The sequence below is a fragment of the Anser brachyrhynchus genome (genome assembly GCF_964034855.1).
Source record: "Anser brachyrhynchus genome assembly, chromosome: 4".
Lineage (NCBI taxonomy): Eukaryota > Metazoa > Chordata > Aves > Anseriformes > Anatidae > Anser > Anser brachyrhynchus.
In genome coordinates, this window is record NC_137698.1 from 15744974 (window position 1) to 15772964 (window position 27991).

At 39.6% G+C, this 27991-nt stretch overlaps 2 protein-coding genes across 4 annotated transcripts in view; both read right to left on the bottom strand.

Annotated features, from left to right (window-relative positions):
- Positions 1-9365: 9365 nt before the first annotated feature.
- DCK (deoxycytidine kinase) lies at positions 9366-20621 on the bottom strand. Its single transcript, XM_080589259.1, has 7 exons — positions 20374-20621; positions 19292-19410; positions 17334-17527; positions 16029-16176; positions 14416-14531; positions 13837-13936; positions 9366-10693 (listed from the first exon to the last, which is right to left on the bottom strand). The coding sequence occupies exons 1-7, from the start codon at positions 20441-20443 to the stop codon at positions 10667-10669; spliced, it is 774 nt and encodes a 257-aa protein (XP_080445385.1). The 5' UTR covers positions 20444-20621; the 3' UTR covers positions 9366-10666.
- Positions 20622-20687: 66 nt separating this feature from the next.
- Positions 20688-27991, bottom strand: part of MOB1B (MOB kinase activator 1B) — a 42395-nt gene continuing 35091 nt past the window's right edge. For all 3 annotated transcript variants that reach the window (XM_080589260.1, XM_080589261.1, XM_080589262.1), the window contains exons 5-6: positions 27597-27760; positions 20688-27003 (exon numbers count right to left, since the gene is read on the bottom strand). In XM_080589260.1, the coding sequence (XP_080445386.1) occupies positions 26926-27003; positions 27597-27760 (242 nt within the window). In that variant the 3' untranslated portion in view covers positions 20688-26925. The remainder of the gene's footprint in view (positions 27004-27596; positions 27761-27991) is intronic.

The following is a 27991-nucleotide window of genomic DNA, read 5'->3' on the forward strand; positions in this document are numbered from 1 at the left end:
TAGCACACAGGATCCAGAACAAGAGTTTTTGCTCTATCACTGGCAAGGCAGGAACTCAGCACTCACCTGCTCTCTGAAAGCCAAAGCTTTGGCAATAGCTCAAGGTAATACAGGTTAATGGCACAGAACACTAGCTGTACATTACATGAGTGGGAGTACCGTAATTAGCCACCTGTTCCCATTTCCTTCTACGAGGTACAGGATGCACACCTGAAATATTGCAATAGCTCTGCAAACATGCCTTTAGAGGGGCACTTTCCGCTTCTTTGAACACCTGTCTTTTCTGCAGAAAAGAAGGTCCATTTTATCCTTCTCTTCTTTAGCAAGAACAAGAAGAAATCACAACTGAACAGACCTTTCAGCATTCCAGTTCCAAACCCGGCAGTAAAATTCCATAAATCAATTTCCTTCTAACATCTACTCACCGACTTGGGCTAGACTATGCTGGATTCATTCACTCTGCATGTTACTTGGCACTTTCTGCTTTATTCAGGTCATTGCCCATTCCCACCCCTTGCTCTGTGGCTTCAGTGAGGGACACAGTATAGTCCAAAGCAATAGCCAAGTCCAAAACAGGTTTTGTTCCGTTCTCTGATATCCGAGGTCACACAGGAAATGAAAAATCCACTCTACACTGCCTCTATTTAGTCCTCTCTAAGAAGAGGGGTAACACTGCTATTTGTCGTGCCCAGCCATGATAGCAGGTGACAGTCTTAGTTAATGCCTTGATATAAGTTTCAAAAAAACCCTTTATAGGTTTTCAAAACCATTTTCAAGCTCTTTGTTACTGTAATGAGCTGTTGTGCTCCCTTTACAAGTACTGCAAATCTTTAAGTTAGTATACTGCAGGTTTCACTGGTAATATATATGGGTTACATATAGATGCTACACTTGGCTTACTTGAGCTGCACCATTGCTGCCTAGAACCCCTTTGGGGCATTGAAATAAGAAGTTCCTAAACTCTTCACTTGCTGCATATCCTGTTTAAGGGTCATAAAATATTACACATGCACAATAAAAATTACTAGTAATTCCATTACTTCCTGCTTAGTTCCCCTCCTCCCCCCAAAAAAGAGAAACTAGTCATAATTGTCTACAGTGGTAACTCCTGTCTGTAGGCTGCAACCTCCTGAGACTAAGGCTACTCCTCTTTCTAAAGGACTTGGTAAAAGGTTACAGAGAAAACAAGCCTTCTCTAAGGATGCTTACATTTGTTTCATAAAAGCGTAATATATAATAACATCTAGCTACGTTTTACACAGTGTAAGCCACTGCTAAGAACTGCTAGTCCACAAACGTCACAACTGCCCAATGTCATGGGCTTCAAAAAATTAGAGCCCTCATTTTGGTCATTGAATGAGAAGAAAACATGATCCTGGGGATGCAATTCTCCTCTCATACCACCCGTGCAAAACAGAAGCAATTTGATGAAACCCTGTTCAACAAAAAGATTGTGCATGGCACACAGACTACAGCTAAAGCAGAAACTATGCTTGTTTTACTACTGACAGCATAGCCCCACTAGCCCCAGCTAGTGTGCAGAAGTCACGTGAGAATTATTTCCTAAGAAGCCAGATGCATTTTGCATGCTACAGAGATCTTAATGGCTTCCATTTAGCAATACTCTACTTCAAAGCTAGCCTACAAATATCTCAATTTTTCTCAACCCTGTATTACAGCAGTTATTTCCTGTAAGGACAGAAAGCCTTTCCACCTCTGTGTCTGTTTCTTGATTTGATTTTGGCAAAGCTCTTTTAAAATGAGGATGAGCATAAGCCAAAGATTTAGTCTGGGGCATCTTGTTCTTACTTCCATCATATACTGCCAAATGAGCGAAACTGTGAAAAGCACGTCAATAAGAAGGGAATCAGCTCTCCCTTTCCAACACGTGTCTGCCTCTCCAGCCTGTGAGATCAAACACGAGCACTTTTAGCAAGACTGTCCTTTTGCAATAATTTGTCTATGATATTAGCAAACCACTCATCTCTCAAGGCCTACAGATTTTTAAACAGGAATCTATACATAAAATACCTTGCCTAACAATCAGAGCTGTACCTAGAGAGTACATGGATAGTACATGATTCTATGATTTACTGAACTCCACGGAAATAGTCCGGACTTAAAACAAGTTAGGACAAAATTGGACTCATCACAAAAAGCTGTAAATCCAGCGTGTTTCTTTGCTAACATATTTAACTTCAGCCTGAACCAGACTCATTTTCTGATTTATCTTTAGCAACATCCAGTACAGCAGATTAAAGGCTTTGTTTGCCTTGTCCTTACACCCACCACTCTCTCACCCCATTTGTCCTGTTAAATGGTTACCAGTCTTTATATTACCCGCCTTGTTTATGCTGCACCAAAACCCTTAACCCAGAAGTTATTTGTCCATTCATACACTCTTCATCCTCACCTTTCTTTGTGAGGGGGCAGAGATTATCAACCACACATCAGCAGTAAACATCTCCTGGTCACCACTTCTCTTGAGTACAGATGCAGAGCACCTGGTTGTTGTTATCTGAGCTACCAGGGCTGACCAACTACATTGCTTTTTGAGGCAGTTTCTTATCTCTCAGGGTTCTTAAATTTCTCTACTGCCTCCATCGATACAGACAAAAGTTTGCAGAAACTTTATCGGTATAACTTTTCCCATATCCTTTGACAACTCATGTGCAAATATTCAAGTTATTTCTACCTTTCGCGTTTCCCAGATGTGTACGTTTTGCAGCATCAGGCATTGTTTTCAGAGAAAACATCCCTGCTCCTGCTAACATCATATCCTACTCAGCTAAAAAGCTACATTCTACTATCTGTTTATGTCTTACTCTTCATTTCAGGCATAGCTACACATTCGTTATGTCAAGACTCATAACAAGATTTCTTTCTCTTAACATCTGTCTCAATTCTCTCTCTGCTTTAAAGATCAACTAAGAACTTCCCTCCAACTCCTTCCTTCTTCTCCGACCATTCATATCACAATTAAAGGTCAAAAATAAATAAAACTTAAGGCTATCAGCAGTACTGGTGCTACTAATGACTCGTTTTCAGAAAAGCGACCTAGCCAAGACCACATAACGTCAGCAACAGAGCCACTACAAGAAGCAAGGATTTTTGAATACTAACATTTTTTGTTATTTCAGATTAAAGTGAACTCTATAGACAGCACACAGTCCCCTTTAAAAAAAAAAACAGGAAAGCCGACTGCATTTTATACAGCGTTCTTTCACATTATTGAGTGTACGATATAGGAGATATACCAGCAGCTCACTGCATTCATGGGATTCAGATCTGGAAATGCATCAGAAAGGTGGGACACGAGGAAAAAGCCCTGCTTGGAACATTACATGCCAGCCTTTCTTATCTAGATATCTGTACACCAGGTGAGGCACAGGAGATCGAATTGAAGAAATAAAGCCTTCTATCACAAATAAAAGGGGGTAAAAAAAATGATGCTTTTGCATAGAGTAACACATGATATACTCAAATTACTTGTCTTGGCTTTTTGATGAACACCATACTCCCCTTAAAAACAGACTGTAAAGACTTTTAGGAAAACACACATACCCCACCTCCCAAAAAACACACAGCACCCTGACATGAAGAAGCACAAGTGGAAATCAGTACTTACATTAAGAGACTGAGAATTCAGGTGCCTAAATGCAATTTCAAGACCTTAAGTATTTCCAAAAGAAAGACAAGCTCATTCAATGGACGTACTATGCCAACCTGCAAGAAATGTAGGAAAAGGTCTAATCCCCTACAGAAATAACTTCCAAGATCTACAGCAGTTACAGATATCCAAGACAAGGATCAATATGGTGACGGTCAGTTGTTCACCCTGGGTACACAGGCTCTCACTGCAGGAGTTCATGAGGTAAAGGGACAGAGAAGCACAGTATCGCATCCAGTGTATATGCTGCTGTAGGTATGTGGGATGCAAAGGACTCAGTCCACAGAAAAACAAGCAAACAACAACAACAAAAAACTCAAAGGCAGAGAGAGAACACTCCTGACAAAAAAAAAAAAGCAACAAAAAGAAAGGGTCTGCAGAGGGTCTGCAGCAGATATGGAGACCTTCAGTCCACGCTCCCAGAAAGCTGACAGAGAATTGCTACATTTTCAGCAACGCTTTCTGACCTACTGCCAACATGATTCCAGTTGGATTGTAAAGGCAATCCCAGAAGCAATGGTAAAGCAGCATTTAAAGACAAAAGTGCAACCAGATGCTGGAGATGTCCTCATCTGAGAGCAATGGGCAAGTGCAGGCCGTCAATAAAACATAAAACTAAGATGCATTATCACTTAGAGTCTATCATGGGTGAACAACCCTGGAAGAAAAGGAAACTTTCAGGCAAAGATTGAGTGATTCATCTCTGGCATGGACCAATTCTGTCTGCCTCACTGGATGCAAAGACTAATTGTGTCATCAAAAGATAACACGAGAAGCCATTACTGAAATAAGCTAAATAGCTACAAATACCATCAAGATTCTAGCACTATCATACAAGTCTAAATGAGTGATACACCCATAAGACTTCGCAGATGCATTTAGAAATAAATTTTAGAGTGCACCATGCAATAGCATCTTCACAGCATCAATGGTCACTCCTGTCCCACAGTAAAATGCTGTAGAGGATGGAATGCCACAAGCAAAACAATCGTCCTCTAGACCACAAGGATCATGCTGTCCTCTCTGGGGAAAAAGCAAGTCTTGTGCATAAGCTGTGATTAAGTCCAAAGAGGACAGAGAGTCCATCACAGCAGGTAAGAAGCAAAACTTGGAGATCAATATGTACTTCACACCTGAGTGTGTAAGCATAGTAGGGGCACTCATTAGCTATGAAAAGCCAATTGTAAGTGTATGCACAATAGCATGAGGCACACTGAAAACAGACTGTTCAAGAAAAGGAAAATTCCCTAACTTAAGGAATCTCAGTTAACTCTCCAATACATAAAATTGCTTAATTGCACAGAACAGAGCTATATTTCTTCGTCAAAACAGATAGCTAGCCTTCCTTTCAAAATACAAAGTATTTAAAGCATGCTGCAGCAAGAGCTGCAGCCAAGGCAGACCACAAAACTACGGCATCCTAAAATGCTATCATCAGGCCACAGCAACAGCACACCGCAATAGAAACCCCACTTGAAACAAGCTGGAAGTCGGTGGACTTATCTTCTCCCTAGACGATAAGACAGAGACAGGAAGAACTGTTGACAAGGAAAAACACACCTGAAATACCTACCTGACTACGCTGGACCACTGCAATAAGCCCTCATGAAGCAAGCACTGGAGCAGATCTGGAACAGATACCAAAAAGTAAAGTCCTGCTCTCTGTTACCACAGGTCTTCCAAGGCACAGCACAGACAGGACACAGGCAGCCAACCCCGACCAGCAGCCTGCTGCAACAACGCAGTCAACGACCTGAGGCTGCTGTACACAGCCGAGAGGGTCAGGGTAAAGGCCATGAGCTAGCTCCATGGACAGGACAAAGCCAAAGGTGCAGTGGAAACTTATCAGAGGGCAATTTTAAGAAACTAGTGGAGGCAAATCTGAAGATAATTATGGTTAAAAAAGAGCACACATCTATGGACAGGGCTGAAGCCACAAAGAAGTACTAAGAGCCCCAGCAATCAACCAGACTAACAAGAGAATTGCTCAGAGAAAACAACTAGGATTCCTAAGACAGAAAACTAGAAAAGCAGCAGAACCCACATCTACAAGTAGCCTGCATGCTACTGAAATTTTGGCTTTAACGAGTCTGTTAAAGCTTGTGCAAGATAATGTCTTTGGTATTTATTAGAAGACAAGTCACAACAACTTGGAAGGAAATTGGAGAGAGAAGCATGAAGTGCAGAAAGGAAAAATGTGGACAAAGCAAAGCAACGTGTTCTGAACAAACTGCAGCAGCCACCTCCTTTTCCAAAGCCTGTCGGTATTATTAGCCAGCAAACATACGTGGTAAGAGCTGGACTAACTCAACATTCTGCAGATACATAGATCTAATGTACACCCTGTGTAGGACACTGAGAAAAGCAATCCACAGAAATCCAGTAAATAAGCACTATCCTATGTATTATTTTAGCATGCACTAAATTCTTATTTATACTGTCATATTGCTTATAGCCATGGCTTGAAACCTTGACCTAAGAACAAGTCACCTACACACAACAGTCTAGGTTTTAGCCTCTGTGCATTATATTCACTGCATGCCCCCACTGAATTCTGACCTAAGGTAAAATAAATCACTTGACCACTTATGTCCAGAATCTACACTCCTTGTCACTACTTGCTTTCAGCCACAATTTCAGAGCCATTCTCATTTCAGGCTTATATTTGATACATTAAGTACTAAGCACGGCTTCAGTACAATTCTCAATTGCTTTATTTTCCCCAGCACGCTGCCAACGTTAGTATTGCTCACTGCCTGTGTTTGGGCCTGATGGTTCGGGTCTAAAAGATTGTTATTGCTCAGGCACACCAGGATTAGTGTTATCCGTGTGCTAATGTTCACTCACAGAGCAGAAACAGCTGGTGGCTGCACGGAAGACCTTCTGGTGTTAAAACCCTGCCCGTCAGCTCAGCCTTTTAGTCCTTTACTTAATCCATCAGAGGCTTGCTTTATTCCCCTCCTTCCAGAGATCAGGATTTATCTCATTCAGTAGAGTATTTATTCATCAGTTTAATGTTTTTGCTCTGGCAATGCCAGGAAGCAGTCTCTTCCTTCTTGAACTTTTCCAGAGCCATTCAAAGTTAAAACGCTAATGCTCTACTTGCAGCCAGCTCAGCAGGAGAACTGAGGATACAATGACCTCATGTGGCAAATTCTGCACATAACTGCACAATGGCTTCATCACTACCACTAGCTACACGGACTACAGCACAGATTTTGCCAGCTGTTTTTATTTCAAGATTATATTTGTAGTAACAGCTTCTTTTCCTTGCAAAGGGTGCCAGTATATTTTTAGTGAACCAATTTCAACACAAGTGACATTGCACTAATGGCTTTTAATATGATTCAAAACAAATAAATAATTTCTACTGGCCCCTTTTACGAACGCAAAACATCCCACTGAAAAATTCTAAAACTAGGTCCACCTTCTTTCTTAATTATTTAATAGAGCACTTTAGACCTACAAAGCAGCACATCAATATTAACTAATCCAGTCTTCTGAAGAGATAGGGAGATACCAATATTTTAAAGATGAAAAAAATGAGGTAGAGTGATTTTCTCTAGATCATGCAGTGAGTCTAAAAGCAGCCTTGGAGTTTCTATGCCTAGGCTTGCTGAAACAACCTGGAAATAGCAAATGCGCTTTTCACAGTATCACAGATTTCTAGGTTGGAAGAGACCTCAAGATCATCGAGTCCAACCTCCGACCTAACACTAAGTACTCCACTAAACCATATCGCTAAGCTCTACATCTAAACGTCTTTTAAAGACCTCCAGGGATGGTGACTCCACCACCTCCCTGGGCAGCCCGTTCCAATGCTTAATAACCCTTTCGGTAAAGAAGTACTTCCTAACATCCAACCTAAAACTCCCCTGTCGCAACTTTCGCCCATTCCCCCTCGTCCTGTCACCAGGCACATAGGAGAACAGACCAACCCCCACCTCTTTACAGCCTCCTTTAAGGTAACTGTAGAGAGCGATGAGGTCGCCCCTGAGCCTCCTCTTCTCCAGGCTGAACAAGCCCAGCTCCCTCAGCCGCTCCTCGTAAGACTTGTAAGACTTTTCCCTACTAAGGTATGACTTACTCGTTACTACATTCTTCTTTGCTTATTAGCTTACAGGAAAGTTCTCCTGTGATATTTCTAGTTCACAAGTAGATTTCTGGTGTCTTTAATTGCTGGAAGAAAAATGTAATCATCTCTATACTAACCACATTTTATATACAATCCCATTATGATGACATCTGCATAAATAATGAAAAACAGTAGAAACAGTTAACTGGCATGTAAATATAAAAAAATAAAGTTCTACCTATAAAACTGATTGCTGTTCTAAGCAGTGTTCATTTCAAGTTCAAATCCACTACACAAAAAACAATTACAAGGACCAAAAATAAAATGAGGCAATACTATGTCCATTACTCATATGTGTACTTACACAGCAATTATAATGCTACCAATCAATATTTTAATCTGTATTCTAACCAGACAAAACATAAGAGAACCTGCATACCAATTTTTTTTCCCCAATTACGATGACACTTGGTTAAAAGAAGCAAGCGTTTCTAGCCAGTTCTATCAAGGTGTCTCTTACCCAAGGGAAAAGAAAGGACGCAGTGCTCAGACTGAAAAAACATCACCAAACATAAGTATCAGTTCAGAAACCCTCCATATCTCTAACAGACAAAAAAAAACAAAAAAACAAAAATCCTGTTGTGTGTGGTAGGCTGGTAGTAGATTTAAAGAAAGAAAAGAATATGGATAAATTTGAAAGCCTGAGATACAGGTAGAGCTGTGAGGTTTAAGCGGAGACAGAAAAGCATAAGGACATTGCCACTTCTGTTCATCCTGCATCTGGCCTACATACAAAAAGCTTCTTGCACTTCAACACAGCTAGTGTCAAAGCCCTGAAAAATTTCCTTGTTTTGTTGTGGTTGTGTTTTTTGTTGTTGTTTACAGCAATTAAAAACATTCTAGTAATTGGTCAGGACTTTGCTTTCTCAAACCCAAACTTGGCAGAGATTATGTAAAGCTTTCTGGAACAGGATGGAGATAATCTGCCACAGAATGTGTGTGTGTTCTGTGATGGGTTTGAAAAGAAGTCTTTATAAGAACACAGACTTGTTTACTGCTTGAAATGAGCACTGTCATTCCAATTCCTGTAATTAAATCCTTGATTTTGACAGCTGAAACAGTAGGAATAATTGCACAGTCAGTCAAAATAAGTTGTTACTGTTCTGACTGTTGCCAAGAATGCTTGAAAGGTTCTGCTTTGTTTCAAGTAAATCTGAACTGAACCTTCATCCACCTCACTCCATTTCTGGAGCTAAAATCTTAATCTTGCCTTTTACCAGGCAATCTGGAAGTCCAAAACAATTAGTTCTACCATAATACTGCTATATTCCACTGTAACACAAGTATTACACAAAACACTCCTACTGATCAGGAAGTTACAGATATATTTTATATAATCCTTTGTCTCTATCCCATAAAGGCAATACCCATATATGAAAAAAACTGAAGCTAGTGACATCTGACACATCTCAGTGCATCAGAAATATTAGTTAACACACACTCCAAACACTCCAAGGATACATCATCTTGAATTCATCCGTTGTACCAATATTACAAACCAACGATCTACATTATTTGTCTTACAAGATAAGCGAGCTAACAATACTAAGCATCAAAGAAGTCTTTCCAACCATTTTTATTTTTCAGTCAATGCTAGAGAACACCAGCACAATTCCAATAACAAATGAGGAAATTTCATCTCAAATTAGCAAGTTACACAGGCACCATAGTAGACAATAAAATACTTTACAATGAAATTTTTGCATTCAAAAGCCAACTGTGCAATCATTCAGAAGTGCTTAAAGCTGAACAAAACAGCACATAAAACAGTATGTAAAGACATGCACCCTGTAGAGTTTATATTTTCTGCACCTGAAACAAAAGTGGCTCCGATAATGGAACAAAATGCACTGAAACAGCAGCTACTCCACAGAGTTTTCCCCTTCTTACTACAAGATGATGGTTAAGGACAGCCTACTCCAAATATTGCAGTATTACACATGAACACCCAGAAGGCTCAGTTAAAAAATGAAGAAGCTCTAACAAAAGCAGGAAGCTGCCTCTGACATCCAAAACATAGCTAAGTAAACGTTTAGAAACATGTAATTTAGAGCGGAACATGATTCGCAAGATTTTCTTCTTCCCTTTACAGTACCTATCAAACAAACACGCTTCTCTACAGGAAAAAAAGGACTTAATAACAGCCAAAACCAGCTCTGTATTACGGAGAGTTCAGGGTAAAAAACAAACAAACAAAACAACACAATACATGCTAGAGAAATGAAAGCCTCTTAATGTTCTATCTTGCAGTGCACAATAAAAACAGGTTAAAAACTAAGATACTATCTCCAGAGTTTGTAACATCTCGATTTGTTTCAATTCAGTGTATTCTGAAAACAACTTCACCTGTCAAAATTATCAGATGACTTTTTGTATATCTTGTAAATATAAAACTCCTGGATATATTAAAATTTCCTCACCAGCATAAGCGTTTATGTTTTCTTCCTCAGAACGGTAAGACACCAGTAACAAGTCAACTCCACTAGAAAACTTCATGAGAGCTAAAAAAAACCCACTACTTCCTTGAAAATTAAATAGCTATTGGTCATAAAATAAATTAAGAAATGCTATAAAATACTCCAGAAGAAGTTATTTATCTGATCAGAAACAGGCAGAATATTCAGGAACTCGCAGGATTCTAGTATCTTCAGAATTTGTCCGTATTACTTTGTATAATCCTCAGACCTAGCGATTTATTTAATAATTTCTCTATTCACAGAGTTTGTTTGTTCCTCACAATTAAATCAACAGGGTTGAGTCCTGCCTCTCCAGAGGCCTTCTATAAAAGCAGAAAATGTACTTCAGACTTTGATCACACAGATGTTTGGAACAGTTTGGCTCCGTCTGTGCTTCAAAGAGGATTATAATGTGCTCAAAAATTCCTTCACCTGCAAAAAGAAACACATACTGTCAACCAAAAAAGAATTTATCAACACAAATACACAGCAACTACATTTACCTCTCCATTGCTTTATGCCGTACTACAGGACGCAGGAACCGGGAAAAATAAACTTAGGATTGTCCATGCCATTTCTTGTCCACTGAGACCTTTATTCCAGCCACAGTGCCTGTAATTTAGCAGGTGCGAAGAGCAACACCTTGGAATGACGCTTGTTCCTCCCACGCTCCTAAACTACAACCCTACATCACAAATGAATTCCTTTAAAAGCAGGTCTAACATAACCACAAGGAAGATAATGACCACCTCAAAAAAATCTGTCATTTGGAAAACATCAGGCCACACCCACTACCACAACACTGCTCATATTTTATGTTAACGAAGAGCCCAATGCTCTTTTAATCCATTTAATGGGTTCCTCATAATTTGAGGTTGGCAAATAAGTAATAAAACAACACCTAGCAAAACCACAGTCCTTCAAAGAGATCTGATACTGTAGGACAATGTCATAAATATTCCAGGTACTGTTAAACTCCACGTCCTGTGGTTGAAGAATGGATCAAATGTTACCTAAAAATTAATACTGAAGTTCTGGCCCACAGAACGGTACCTAGAACCCAGAGGTCTACATGTTCTACTTAGAGCACCAAGACCCAGTACAGCACTTCAAATAATCCTTACAATTGCACGAGAAATGACTCCAAAAGAGACAGTGTGCCAAGCAGTAGAGTAGCACCATGCTTTAAGGTGCAATCCCTTCAGACAACATCCTCAATTCAGGTCACTACCAAAGGCTGCAGGAAGACAATGTATTGAGAATGCTCTTATCACAGGTACGCAGCCTTTTTGTTGCGCCCCTGCCACTCCCTCTCCCCAAGAGGAAATTCCTTTAAAGCACAGAGGTAGCAAGAGGTGGCAGTGAGGCCCAGGCACCCTTCTTTAAAATATTTAAAACCTTATCACTACAGGACCCAAGGAATCCAGTGTCTAGGGACAAAACTCCTCTTTTTCAAAGGATTCCAGATAATCCTAGCAACTACACTGTGATACAATCAGAACTAGGAGAGTTTTCCTCTCCTTCCACTCAAGAGAGACTACTGCATAGAAAAGCATGCACAATTCACTAGAGAACACGGCGTTATTCCACTGGCAGAAGCTCTCATACATGGGACACATCTGTAAATGTTTTGTCTAAATTCCTGATGTGAAATGGAAACAGATCTTGGATCACTTTCTCAAATCGTGACCATTCCTTTGCTATTTCAGGGCTCAAGGAAGCAGAAATAAAGAGGTCAAATCCTTTCATGTAGTGAAGGGAACTGAGTCTTCTAGTCAGAGTAATGGCACTCATAAGACAGCCATCCTCCATTTTAGAATGTAGCAAAAATAATGCTGCATGAGGAAATTTATAAAAATGATTTAGGCACTAGTTTCAGGACTGATCTTTGAAAGCGAACATTGCAACAGAGGCGAGCAGGAAACGTGGGTTTTGGATCGACATCAGCCATAAGCACATATTAAAGGCAAAAGCACCCAGCCTCAAGAAGAGCATAGCAGTATCACCACCTGGGATATATATATATATATATATGTATATGTATATATATATATATATACACCAAAAAATAAGGCCAACACAGGGCTTAGGTTGTTCGCAGGTAGCGTCACAGCAACACAGGAGAAAACTCCACTGAAATCCCTACTTAGCTGCCTGAGCCTGGTCTTCACTCTCTGTGCAGGCAGAAAGAAAATCAACTCTCAGCCAGGATGATCAGTCTTTCCATCAACTGACAAGCTTTAAAGGAGCAAATATGATGAATGCTGGTTTTAATCAGTTGAACAGTTCCACTTCTCAGTGGCTAAACTGATTCCAAAGTACAGAGCCGCTTTCCTTGAGGGTAAATAAGCAATTGCCAAAGGAAGGAAAAGCACACACTTAACATCGCTAAGGCCTGGAACTCATTGCAACTGCTCAAACACATCAGGTTGTCCTCAGCTGAATCCCATCATGATTCAACTACCAGACACTTGAGTTATTAAAATTTGTGTGTGCGTTATACCAGTTGGTGCTAAGATTTAGATTTTCTCAATGCAAACAAAAATCTCAGCTTGAATTCCTTTCATACCAATATTTTTTTCCATGCCTTCAAATAAAAGAGTAATTCTGATTCAGATCCTGCATTACTTCTCAAATAAAATAAGCCATATTCAAAGAGTACTCCCTGAGTGTTAAGATCACTGCTTTTGAGAAGGATTTTGAATAACACTATCAAATACAACTGAAAGGAAAAGCTTTAGTGATACTGCCAATTTAGCAAACGTGATCCCAACTAAGCGGTATTGCAGCAAGCTATAAGGCTGTTCAGTATCTGAACGTAACTCCATGCTTTAAATATTTTTGGATGATTAAATAAGTAAATATATTATTTTTAGAGAATCTCTTTTCATTAGCTTTGGTATAGAGTCCCTTATTGTAGCAGACTTACCAGAAGACAGAAGGATAGCCTTACTCTCTTCCATTTAGTTAGAAAAATCTACAAAACCTAAAACATTTTTCCATTGACTCACTGCTTTGCATCAAAACTCAGCTGCAGGTTCAGTAAACTCATCCTTCCGTTGTCTGTTTAAATGGTTTTGTACTCTGTTTTCACAGCACCTGGAACCAAATTCCTCCACTGACTAGCACTCTAGGTTAGACTTCTTCACACATATTACAGGGAAGACCTTAACCCAAACACCTGACCTGTGTAGCCTCTCTCTCTCTTCCTCTCATCAGCTAGCCTTTCTCATCCTCTCCCATTTCATCACATTTCTTAGGACAGCTGCATGATGTTATAAGCATGACAAGCAAATAACAGTTCCTTTAAACATTTGAGGGTTTAAAGTCGGCATTATATTTGCAAACAAAACTAATTGTCAAAGTTTTCTCAAATAAGCCTGGAATATTTCCTTTTTTATTTATTTTTAAATCAAAAACTTAGGTCAGAAGTTACATCAAGAGACACAATTTTGAAGATCAGTCTGACTTCGAAGAACAGCACTTTTTGATGCAAGTATCATCCTGAAATCATTTTGACAGGTTGTCAATTAATCTAAATAATCAGTTTGTTCTGTTCACAAGATTTTTTTTACCTTTTCAGTCATGTGATCATATCTGTCCTTTTTGCCTTTGAAGTCCTCATTAACATCTAATGTTAAGATAGGTATTTCCTGTAGATATTCAAAATCCGTTCTGTATTGGAATAGAAACAAATAAAATATTAGTAGCTAAAAAAAAAAAAGCATGTATCCATTGGTTTTTGTTATTAAGAAACCCATGACAAGAGCTGCACATTTAAATCACAGCCATGAATTCTGAATATAAACAAAAAAGCTTACATTGACAGTGTAGCTCCCACGATACATTATTGATCCTTGAACACACTGCTCCCCCAGCACCCAACGATCAATTCAGCCATATATTAGAATGAGTTCAGCTGAACCATCTGCTCTTCAGAGCTCTATGTGAAAAGAACTGAAAGCACATTGCATGTCCTAGCAATAACTAACACATCATAAAGTCAATACCACTAAGGATGTATATATAGATAGATTCCTGGGGTTTGACTTGATATATCAAAGGAAAAGCTGAAGTTTCACTGGTAGAAAAAGCGTTATAGAACGTCCTTAGAGCATTTATCCACCCTAAAGTAATTGTTAAACAGATCTTACCGCAGTGTCCTATGCTGAAGCCAGCTTTCATGTTTGTAGTGAAGCTTCTCCAGATATTCAATGGGAATTTCTTGTTCTTCATCTCGTCCACGCAAGTAAATCCTATTTAAGCATTTCTAAATGCAAAATTGAAAAGAGAAAAGATCGTTTTTTTGGCAGACATACAGAGGAAGTCTAGTTTGCTGAGTTTTGTGTTGTTTTTTTTTGTTTGTTTGTTTTTTTCCCTGACAACCCTTTCTACTGTGCTAAATATGTCAAAAATGAATGTTCAACTTGCTTCCTATCTTAGGAACATAGAAACATTGCTCCATTTCCAGCTGATGGAGCCTACTGACTATCTTCAAAATCAAAGAAGGACTCAAGGAAATTCATTGCATTGTTTCTCCACTACAAGGAATGTCTCATATAAGCTTTTTTATTAAAAGAACAAGGGGACCGGTGTATTGAATGGAAAGAGAATAGAAACACCCTTACAACATTACAGACTGGCATTTCAAAATCTCCTTATGTATTTCTGGGTCTAAAGAGCTCTGTTTTTGAATGCCATACTTCATTTCAGTCCTAAACACATCCAAAACCTCCAGTATAAGATGATCAAAACTCTTTAAAACTGCTTAGTTTTGTAAGTGTACATTCTCAAACTAAAGGAGGAAAAAAATCCCTTGACAGTAAGCCTAGGAAAAAAGCCCTCACAGAAACTCTATCTAGCATGTTACATTACTGAGTTGTTAAGCACAAAAACAAAAGGTCAAAGTAGAGAAGTATGGAAGTGACCTACAAGTCAGTTAGTTACTAAAATCGGAGCCTTTTAAAACTCTTCTTATTTTTTATCCTCTTGTGCAACTTTCATACTCAAGAGTGGTATTTATGTTGTTACCTTCTTTTAAAATACATTGGACACCCAGCCATCAAAGCATTGTGCTGAAGCACTGCATCAACCAAATGCATTCTTCTGGCTTAGCTCCATTGCTCCAGGTGAAAGGGCTTCACAAACACACACCCCATATCCTCTGAGGCGTTAACTATAAATTATTCTGTCACAGCAAAGATCCTATAGCTAATATTGCACTTTTCACTTATTTTATTACCAATGGTATTTTCTGGTTTGCTTGTCACATAAACAACCGGCTTTTATGATTAGAAAACCATTATCTTCACATTTTATTTACAAATACGCAGGCTACATTTGAAAGAACATTCTTGTGTTAAGTACTTCCAGACAGTATTAGTAATAACTCAAGTATTATAGTCTCTGGGGGAATACTACAATCTAAACTGAACTCTAATCATCAGGATTCTTATGGTGAAGGTTAAGGATAGCTCAATATTTTGAAGAGATTACATTTCAAGGCAAGTTTTTCAACTGTTTCCTTGTCTTAGACATTCAAAACCACCCGTAAAACAAAGAAATGGTGAGATGTAACGACACAGAACTGTGACCTTAGTAGAGTTGCTTACATTATTCTTCAATCATAAAGTCCTAGAATCGTAGTTGAAACCTGCATTTTTAGCAGAAAAAGATACCGTGGGAGTACACACAAAGACCACATTTTAACAGCAAGGCATGGAACAGGTACTAATTTTCTCTGTTGTCATAATTTTTTACTCCTTACCTCAGGAGTAGCTCTGAGATAAATGATCCCATCCAGCGCTAGGCTTTGACCGAACTGCTTATTCATCCAGTCATGCCAGTCTTGGTAAATAGTCCATTCTGTTTCATTCATGCAATCAGACTCATATAAATTAGCTGCAAAGATGTATCTGTGAAAACAAAATAGTTCTGTAAACAAAACTAAGCTTGTATACGGTTATCAAGTTCTTTGCCTGAACTACTGGGCAGCAACTAGGAAAAGAAGCAACATAGTAACTGTGTAACTTTCATGAATATTTGGCCAGGAAATAAACAGCTGGTTTCCTCATTCTGTACCTCTGTCTATTGCAGTTGCCAATAGGAGCATCCACAAGGAACAGTAAAAATTGCAGCTCAGGTATCTGTTCAGGAGTAATTTACAAGCCACTGAAACACTGTGGCAATTTGTTTACAATCTATTAGAACACAGTAAACCAGGATTAAGGATTCTGTGATGGAATTCAGTGATCAAACCTAACCTTCTGCAACTACACACGGAGAGGTACAGCAATATAGAACAGTTAGACCTCTTTCATGAAGCATAAAAGAAAACAAGAGCAAGCAACAAAGAAACTGCTATTTGTTCTTCTTTTTGCCTACTCCCCTTTTGTTTAAAAGGAAATATGTATGCACAAACCATAAAAAGGTACCCAGAAAGAGTAAGAAACTACAAATAGTTTATCAAGGCTTGGGGGCAACCTTATAATTCTCTACAACTACCACTAGTACCTCAAAGGAGACTGTAGTGAGGTGGGGGTCGGTCTCTTCTCCCAAGCAAGAAGTGAAAGGACAGGAAGAAATGTCCTCAAGTTGCACCAGGGAAGGTTTCTGTTGGGTATTAGGAAAAATGCCTTCACTGAAAGGGTTGTGAGGCATTGGAACAGGCTGCCCAGGGAAGTGGTTGAGTCACCATCCCTGTAGGTCTTCAAGAAACGTGTAGGTATGGTGCTTAGGGACAGGGTCTAGTTGTAGCGCTACCACTTGGCAGTGCAAGGCTAATGACTGGACTTAATGATCTTAATGGTCTTTTCCCATCTAAATGATTCAATTCTATGATTTCAAAGTTATTCAACAAAAGTATAAACCCTCAACTCAGTAAAATTATTTCACTGTCGACACCAATGAGAGAATGCTAACAAGCCTCTTATTGCTATCCTTGTGATTCACCTGCATCAAAGTTAAGATGAAGGAAGTGACAAAGCTCAGGCCTGCTCCACCTGTTATTTGTTTCTGGGCTGTATTTAGGAGGATTTTGCTCTTCACTCGAAGGACTTCACATCCAACATACCTGTCGCTGTAGACAGATCGTTCGAAGAAGACCACAGGATTCTCTGCCTCTCTGAGTTTGCCTTCAAGGGATTTGATCTGAGCCCGAATCCTGCTGAGGCAGGCGTACGTCTGGAAAGTGAAAGACCACCTCTCTGGTTTATCATACATCATCCGAAGCACATTTCCACCGCTCTTCTGTGATGTAGTCAGCTCCTGTTTTTAAATAGATAAGGCGACCCTTTAAAAGTTGGGAAGGTAGAGTATTAAGCTAAAACAGAATTGCTCTACTACATTGAACTACAACTCCATCCAGCTTTTCTTTCAGGTTTGTAATTGCATCATTTACCTCTCAGCCCTATTTGTACACAAAGCATAAATAGCAGTAACATTACTTCCCCTAGCGCTGAATACTCTACAGTGTCAAAATGCTCAAGTACAAAAAAAAAAACCACTTTGATCAGTATTTACAAACTTTAATGAAAGAACAACATTCTATCAGTACAAGAAGTCAACAACATTGTGAAAAAATCCATGCTCCTTTCACTCTGACAAGCCTATGTTTAATTATGAAGTTGAGCTACTTTTGTTTTTCCGTGCATTCCAGTTCAGTAATAACACTATGATTACAACAGCTACTGATACAGCACCTTAAGATGTTCTCATCATACCTGAGAGGTTCAGAACAGACTCCAGGCCAAAAATATCCCTCAGCCCACAGAACGTTGCTCAAACACCTTGAGGCAGCCACTAAAGCCATCAAAACTGAAAGCTGCGTGCCTCAGCTTTACTAGAAAACATAATCTATCAAATATGATTGCTTCTGTCTGAATCTTTTTGCCACATTACCTCTAGATGTTTGAAAATATCTCAGTATTTGGACTTAGTGTTTGAGCTCAACTGAAATTCTAGAACAAAACTGGAACAAACAGCTTAACACACAGTAGTCTTGTCTTTATATATATATATATATATTTTTTTTTTTTAAGTGTTTCCTGACTAATTCTAGGAGTTATATATAACATCATGTTTCTTCAAACCAGACAAAGCAACTGCAGAAAAGTGCCATTTTTAAGGCTAGCCTCAAGGGGTTATTATGACGGATTTGAAATTTCGTGCAAGTATGCTGGACCCAGCCGCGATGGAGTTGTTACAGAAGAGCCCATAGTGTGATGCATTATGTTTTTGAGGCTAGAACAGTTAATCCCAGACTAACGTTCTGGCTATTACTGAACAGCGCTTGCACAACATAAAGGCTTTCTCCATTTCCCACTCTGACCGCAACAAGCAGGCTGGGGGTGCACAAGAAGTTGGGATGGACGCAGCTGGGACAGGTGACTCAGACAGGCCAAAGTGATATTCCATGCCATAAGGACATCACGCTCAGCAATTAGCTCAGGTAGCTGGAGGAGGAGGAGGGGAGGGGTTTGATTTGCAGGGTAGTGGTGCTCAGAGGCTGCCAGGGCATCGGTCTGCTTCTAGGAGGAAGTCAGTGATTGCCTTCCCATTACTTGTTATCTTCCCCCTCTTCCTTTTTTTTTTTTTTCCCTCAATAAAAAGTCTTCATCTTGACTCAGGAGTTTTCTTGCTTTGGAAAGGCTTTAAACTAAAAGATGGTAGGTTTAGATCAGACATTAGGAAAAAAATCTGTACTCTACTCTGAGGGTGGTGAGGCACTGCAACAGGCTGCCCAGAGAAGCTGTGGATGCTCCATCCCTGGAATTGCCCAAGGCCAGGCTGGATGGGGCTTTGGGCAACTTGGTAAGGTGGGAGGTGTCCCTGCCCATGGCAGGGATTCTAACAGAACTGGATGGCTTTTAAGATCCCTTCCAACCCAAACTGTTCTATGATGTCAGTGAAAAAGATATCACATGTATTTTCTAAACATACCTGTTTTTTTCAGAAGACCACTACCTCTCATATTAGAAGAGCACTGAACTGGTTTTGAGAAAAATAAAGTTTCATCTTAGTTTATCATACCTCACAATCATCTTCCGAATTTTGCTGAACATTGCACCACCTAGCTACAGGCTCATGAACAACTTCCCATTCTTCATCAGCTTGTTTGAGGATATTCACAAACGTTGATTTCCCTGCAGCTGTAGAAAAGCATTGAGGAAGAACAGTAGTCAAGAATGCTATCATTCTTTAACAAAGGAACAACTATTTTCAAGTATCATAAACGAGTGTCCCCCACCCTTTTGACTTCATGCAGGTATGTTTCAGAGACCGTAGCGCACCACAAATTATCAAGGAACTGAAACACCATTTTTTGTGTTTTTAAAAACCTTACAACACTCATATCAAAGCATTAACGACAGCAAGCCTGTCAATTATCTGGAAAGTTACATTTGCTTGGCGGTCCACTCTTGGGCTCAAAGTTGCTGCAGTTTATATTTTAGGCAAAAAAAAAAAAAGGAATAGCAAAGAAGAAACGTAGAGCAGAAGGGATGTTTTCTCAAAGATACAGCATGCAAGTCCACCACCAATTGAAAAATACGCTTAGATTTTAAAAGGGGTACTTAGACCTGAGAGATGCCAAGCAGTTGGTTCTCAAGTGCAGGAGTAGGCACCAGTTAGCAAACTGGTACCTACTCCTTACAACTCCTACCCTCAATTTTGAGCTCAGCCTCTTGGAAAAAAAAGAGCATCTTATTATGAATGAACTTCCTGCTCTTCACAACAGTTAAACGGGTTTCTCTCGTTTGCTGAGGGAGGTATTGAATACTACAAGTTTAACCTGACAGCCTGCATTTACACAGGTGTCTTATGCTGCAGTCAGGAAAGAATAAATCTTTATAGGAAAGGCAGGAGATAGTAGTGCTTTAAAAATAAATCCTTAGAAAGGCGAACAAATTAAAAACCATCCCGGGAAGCTTTCTTTCTCCCTCAAAACCCCCGCAGCTTTCCCAGCACCGACGTTCTCCTCACGTTATCCCCCGGCTCGCTATCGCGCTGCGACTCCGGTTCTGGGGACGGAACCGGAGGGAAAAGCCGTCCTCAGGCACCAACCGCGGCGGCGGCGGCGGCGGCGGGGCGCCCCCCTCAGCCCCCCGACTCACCGATATTGCCCTCCACGGCGATCTTCTTCACCCTGCCCTCCAGCCGCCCGCGCTTGGGGGGAGTCGCCATGAGGTGACGGCACCGAGGGGGGTGTGGGGGGGGGCGCAGTGTGAGGGAGCCGCGCGCGCACAGCAACCGCGCGAGCCGCCAACGGCCGCAACGGAAATAACCGTCGCCCCTTCCGCCGCCGCGCTCGCGCCCGCCTTTCGAATTTGGCGCGCGCCGGCCCCCGCCTCAGGGGCGGCGGCGCCCTGAGGGGACGAGAAGGGGAAGCGGAGGGGGGACGGGCAAAATAAATAAGACAACCGTGGTCAAACATAAGCTATTTATTTTCCTCTTATAAACAGCCTTCAGCTCCTTGTTGAAAAAAAAAAAAAAAACCCTAGAATTTAAATATTTTGTCCCATCACAGACAACGATCTGTATACATTATTTACAACTCTCAAATAAACATGTTGCAAATTTTCAGACATTCAACTTTTTTTTTTTCTTTTTGTAAATCAAAAGCTGTCATTTAAAACTAAGGAACAATCGGTGACTACAAACTGAAGCAATATTGGCACAGTTAGCTTACAGTAAGGGTTCTCGTCTTGCATTTTACACCATATTTTCTCCCATATGTTATTAAGATTTTAAGAGGAGGAAAGGTTAGTGTTGCTTCTGTAATATATATATATATTTTGCCTTCAGAAATGACCTTATATTGAAACCTCGTTCACTCCTACTGCATTCTTTTCTCCCATTGCCCAGCAAGGTATGTGCTTCTGTGGTATGAAGCAACATGACTACAGCACACGGAAGTAATAAAACAGCAATGTAAATAAGAGTTCCCTCTGCGACATCTCTGAAAAATGTCAGAAGTTGCAAACGTACAAAAATAATGAGTATAGTTTAGTGGCTATAAAAATTAATTTCCCCTAAAAATACAATATTCTATGAACAATTCAGGGAATTTGTTTCTAAAACAAAAACGTAATCTGGTATTTACCTAGACTGCAATCTTAACCTGGTAAAAGGAAATTGTAAGAAAAGCATGAAAGTAGAAAGGTTTAACACTTAAAATGACCGATATTAGCCTCATCTTATAAGATAAGATATCCAGGAAAAGACAACAGACATTCATAAAACTACTAGTGGTTTTAGTGCAGTTTGGGAAAAACCAACTGAAACTAGCAGTGAAGGAAATAAGATTCAGAGTAACGGTGAATCTTTTAGTGAAAAAAAAGCAAGGAATCTGTATTCATGCTGCACCTCTTTAAATAGTCCAACTAAAAGGGGGTGTTTTATATACAGTAATATAGCACTCTGGCAGGTAGGAAGGGGGGAAAGGCTGGTAAGAAAAAGGAAAACTACCCAAAAAGGATATGTTTATAATAAAACTGTGTCTTGTGGTTCAAGAGAAAGGGGGACAAGAAGCAGAAAGGAACAATCTGAAAGGTACGTAAAGTCCATAGCAGCAAATAGGTATCCTTTACCTGTTAAGTGAGTGTCAGGGAGACTGGGAGAGTGTTCAGTTCCTAAATACTGAAGAAGGACAGTGCTCCTCTGCAGCTTGAAGTAAAAGCTAAAGTTCAAAGCTCTACATTGCATAGTAAGCAGTAAAAGAAACTTGATGCTTGCAGACGGGCCGTCAGCCCCTTGAAACCTGTTTTCTCCCCTCACCTACCATTCAGCTACCTGCAACAGCAGAATGTGGCATTTTTCTTTTCTATTTGCACAATTAACTTGTATCCCTGACTTGAATTTGAAAGACTGCAAGCATAACATACCCAACACCATCTCAACAGTGTCAACACTGGCAAAGGTGGCCAAACGTGCTTAACTAACAGTTTGTCCCATCCCGGCTTGAGGTAGATGACCTCCTGAAGTTACCACCCACATCACTGACATGTTCAAATATGCTGGTAGCTGAAGAACACCCCAAACAGCAGAATTTAAGGACATCAGTAGACTGGAAGGCCTCAGCAACCACTGGCGGCACCCAGCCTGATTTAGCCCCATCGGCACCTTCTGCTCCCAATAGCCACAAAGCAGAAAGGTTTTGTTTCAAAGATCTCATGACACGTAACAGAGACTGTTTGTAACACAGGCCTAAAGCAGCACATTTGTTCAGGGTTCATTTCTCTGGGTTTTATTTAGGGGGTTGCCACCCCCCAACCAATGCACTATTTTATAAACATATTCACTCTACCCAGATTTGGCTTGTAAAACATGACAACTTTTGTGTAGCATTTTGATGTGCCCTTACTTCACAAGTGTAAACACACATGAATTTCTGGTCCCACATCTTTTTGAAGCAAAAAAGGAAAAAATAATTAAAAGCTGCAAATATAAACAGCATAGGGATATTGAATCCCAAACACTGCATGCTTATCTTTAATGTTATTTTCAAGTGTTGTATAATTAAACAATGTGTTCATACAGTTGTCAGGCAAATCAAGATCTCCAAGCTTTTATTACATGCCTAGAAACTATTCTGTAGAAGTGTTTTCTACTGCCAGATCCTAAATGCAAAAAAATACACTATCTCCATAAGAATAATATTTTAAGTAATACATCCAAATTCTGATTTGCTGAACTGCAGTGAATGCCTCTGAATTTCTAGAACTGGGTGTTCAAAAAAAAGGAAAAAAAAAATTTCAGAGTGCAAGTTTGCGAAAAATGAGGAGAGCAACTGCAATGGTTACCAGTCACAGCAAATCCTCACTTCTAAGTATTCTTCTCTTTAACTTCTTTCTTGTATATGCCACCAAACCAACAAAAAACCTTTAAATCTAATAGAGGGTATCTCCCCTTGGTGCAGACTTGTGCCACTGTCACGTCTTGTTGCAATGTGATAACACAAACTCTAGCACTAGTTGAAAGGCTCCAGTAAGCTTTATCAGCACGGTGAATATATACGTGCAGCCTATTGAGCTGTAGTGACTCAACTCAGTAAAGCAGTTTTCATTGGCAAGTTTATAGGATTTTTAATTTTAAACTGCATCCGCAGCACTCTTCACGCCTCTGTAGCTGAACGCCTATCTCCCTCAAGCTTAGAAGTTTCAGTCATTAAACACTTATTGGATAGAAGTATGCATAGAAGGCTGTGTGTGCAAGATCCTGTTCTAAATTGAGCTTCCTGCATGACTGAAGTCCATTTAAAATACTGCACTTCGAATTCAGGAGCTAAGCTGCTTTTGCATAGTCACGTGGGTGCTCTCCACCCCCATAGCTCTGCAAAGATGCTAGTCTTCTGCATTGTTTAGTCCTGAACTAAAAGAGCCCTCCAAACCTCCACCCAGAGCTAGCAGCAGCCTAACTAGGCTCAGAGTCACATCCAGATCAGATGTCAGGCATGCTACTCAGTTCAAAACAATTCTGCAGCTGCAAAGACATCATGAATCATGCACAGTCCCTACAAGGACTGATTCCCAGGTACCTTGCTGAATGTACCATACAGCACAAAAAATAAAATAAAATAAAATAAAATAAAATAAAATAAAATAAAATAAAATAAAATAAAATAAAATAAAATAAAATAAAATAAAATAAAATAAAATAAAATAAAATAAAATAAAATAAAATAAAATAAAATAATAAAATAAAATAAAAGGTAGTGCATGGGAGGAGAACTGTTTTTGCAACTATTAAAAAGGATGGTACTTGCCCAATCCAACACATGGGATGTTCTGCCTATGGGAGCTCCTTTCTTACTAGCACATTACTCAACCCCTGACAGCAGGATTTAGATGTTACACCACTGACTGACTCTTCCACGGGCCAACAAAATTTCATGGGGATGCCTGTCAGACCATGTATGTCTTCTGAACAGGAAGACTGACAAAAGCATTGGGGTGAATACTGCAGTCATAGGTGTCTTGACAAAGGGAAGGAAATTGTGCTTGTGTCTCTTATGTACTCTTGCCTTCAGTTTTCTTTTACCTTGCACATTTTTTTCTGACCTCCAACTCACTGAAGAGAGAACAAATGGGGTACCTCTCCTCTTTTCCTCCCATGTGCACGTACACACAGGGGAGAGTCAATATTGTGACTGGCTGCAAAATGGTATGACCCTAGTCTATCGTTTTTAAGCTAGGAGTCTGTCAAAACATTTGAGGGAAAGCTCTCTTTGCATCATCAGCTTGACCTACTTCATCTTTCCAGCGTGGACTGGGATCAATCTAATCCAATCCCAATTCTCAAGTTAACAAAAATCACAGTAAAGAAGCCCTTTCCCTTGATAGTTACATATTAGGAAAATGTCTTCATTCTGTGTAGACACAAGCTGAAACAGAGTAACTGAAATTTTCCCTTGTCCTTAACTTATAAGCAGCTTCTACTGGACATTGACCTTGACCTGCAAAGGAGACAAAATGTATTCTATGTTTTTTTGAACTTTAGCAAAGCTTCTACTGAAGCCAAGGCTGTCTGAATTACCTATGCTAAACTCCAGGTGTTTTGCAAGCAGTCTCTGTATCTAACTTTACCGTAACCAAACCTAAATTCACTATGAACACTACTGCATGACTACTCTTTACTACTCTACAAGAAGAACAGTTTCCATTTCTAAATGAAAAGCTGTGAAAAAAAGCACACAAGGCCATTTTTCTTGTTCAGTACTAGGTCTTCTCAACTGTTCTCCAGTCTGGTAAGAAAAAAAGAGACAGAAGTAACAAAAGTTTAAACTGCTTTTCATGATGACTAGGTAATTTAACTCCATTGAGGAACAACATTGCTCTTAAAATAAGTTTCTGATGATTTTGAAGTACAGTATTTTAACTCAAAATCAATGATTCTTGTCTCCAAAATGAACATATATTTGTTATTGTGCTTAAATACTTCTTAGCTGTCTATACTAATGGCCACTTAGATATTTTGCAGGCTGCTGCACAGCATTTTCTCCTTTACTCAACGCTTTCAGTCAAGCAGAGGTGCCCAAAACAAAAGCTCAACTTTTCTGTCATGACTTTACCTGTAAATTTCTGAGGTTTGAGAGTCAATGTAGTATACGTGGGTCAGTTGATACATACACATTACTCAGATCTAAAAATGGTGTTTTAGGAAAGTCACAACCTAGCAAAGTCTGCCAACCTTAACCACCTATTGTATTAGATCTGGCAACTAGTGATATCATGGGATAGCACATTGCAGACCCTAATGCATATTTATTTGAAGCCCAAATGCAGCAGCATTGACATGACCCATAAATGAACCAGAGAAGAGAGTCATATGGGCTTCTGCAATGGGAAACCCAACTGATAAAGTTGCATCAGAGATTTCCAAGCCATTGTCTGCAACAGCCCCAGAAGTTAACTTGTCACAGGTGATTCTCATGTCTGGTTTGAGTCAAGAGAAAGCTAGAGAGGCAGAGAGACTAACACAGGTGGGGGAAGGACACATTTCAGTTAGGTTTTCTCAGAAACAACAGATGCACTTACCAAATTACAAACCACTAAAAATCACCAGTATGTTCCCATTACTTTTCCCAACTTCTGTAGTTCTTTGGAGATGGGCAGCAATTTTAAATGGGGGAGAACACTGTTGTGCTAATGTAAATCCTAAACGGTTCACAAAATTATCTTCCCTTCAAGCTATGTTCCCTATTACAGAAAACACTGGCCATCAGAACTCCTCCATGGAGCTGGGCTTTTTATTCCTAACTTACAAACACCATCTCATTAGTTATTTTTAAAGGTAGGATTTTCTTAGTATTACTCCAGTGTAGTTTTGCTATTAACTATCTTCCCTAACTGTATTTGTGCAAACTGACGGTTCACTTGGCAAATGCTAGGAAACTTAACAGAAGTGCCCTACCCAACTTGGTATTGTACTCACCTGTTACAAAAAAGTAACCACAAAAAGCAAAAAACAGTGCAACAGACGTGTAAGTATTTGCTAACCACAAGTTCTCTGTAATTTTGACACCTCCTTCATCATTTTGATTTGGCGACTAGAGGTTCATATCACTTCTCATTATAAGAAATAGCTACTTTTGAAAAATCCTATATTAATCTCTAAAAAAATAAGACAAATATTCGTATTAAAAGCTGGAGATCATCGATTTAAGTAAGTTATGGCTTTTTTAGTGTAAGTATATATATTTTTTTTTTCTAAAACAAGTATCAGTAAGTGTCTTGGGTGTTAGTTCGTATTTTCTGTTTCCAGCAATGTTGAGTATTGTATGTGCTTTGCACCTCAGAAGCGAGTTTGCCAAGGCACTTAGAGAATGTAAGGAAGTCTTTAAGGGACTTCATGAGAATGGGCTACCATTGACACAATAAAGAACCCATCCACCAGCAGAGTCAATCCCCCAACCAAGCATGTTTCCTTTACAAACAGTCAGCACCTGCTAAAATTCCACAATGAATAACAACTATCAAAAAAAAAAAAGGCTATTTACTGCATGTCACTAACAGACAAAAGATTTCCCCTAATAAAAGCACAGAGAGTAGAACTTGGCTGTCAGGAATAACAGCGCAGGGTTTTGTTTTTAAAAAACAAATGAACAAAAAACATATACCACACGCTCGCTTAAAGAAACAAGTGACTTCGAAAAAATTCTCTTCCTTTTATCTGTCCTTAGAGGTGAGTTTTTCAATCAGTTCTTGAAGTGGTGCAAGCTCTCTTCTATCAATAAGGTTGAATTCCTGTAACAGGGATGAGGGGAAAGACAAACAGTGTTATATCTGTGCAGCTCAAGTAAGAAGTCTTATTCCGATAGAAGTCATTTGGTAGTAGGCTCTTCCAGTCCAGGCGTAGCCACTACATTGTTTTCTGCCTGTCTGCCATTACCTAAACAGTAAAGTTAACAGCCTAAAGATTTTTTCCCCATTTAAGGGGAGGAAACATGCCAAGAAGATGCCCTTTGTTGGGCTGGGAAGGGAGAAAAATGTAGTCTTGTAGCAAACACTCTCTTTGTAATCTTTAATCAATAGTTTCAGAGACTGTCCTTCCTCTTTCTTTCGTAAGAAGTTACTATTCTATTTAATTTTTTTTTGCTAGGAAACAGTTCTTTCTATTCAATTTGGTAGCAAATGAATACCTCACTGAAAATGTTTCAATTCCTTGAATATTTCTAGCAGTAAATATACATACAAATACCATGAGAGATACTCTTAGAGCCTTGGAAGTGTTGACTCATCCACAAACATACCCGCTGTTATGAAACTGAATGGGTGTTGCTTTGATACAGTACTTTTCAAGATAGTAATCATAACTGTAACGTTCCTGCCACACTTACCTGAACAAAAAATATAAAGTGCTTGAAAGAAGTGTTAAGATGTGCCTCTTCCTGTAGCTGGATAACTGGATCAAAGTGCTGGTGATAAATGTGAGCGTAAACTCTGAAGAGACGCTTTAAAATCGTCTTTGCCACTGACATGAAATTCTTTGGGAACGGTACACCTACAAATAAGAAAATGGATGGCTTATTTTTAAACACCCATGCCATGCTCATTTATGTTAAAACCCACAATAACCCAACCTTATCTCTTGCACCCAACTGCTTCCTTCACAAGAAGGGCTGCTTCATTTCAGCCTGGAGAAGAGGAGGCTCAGGGGAGACCTTATGGCTCTCTATAGGTACCTTAAAGGAGGCTGTAGCGAGGTGCGGGTTGGTCTATTCTCCCACGTGCC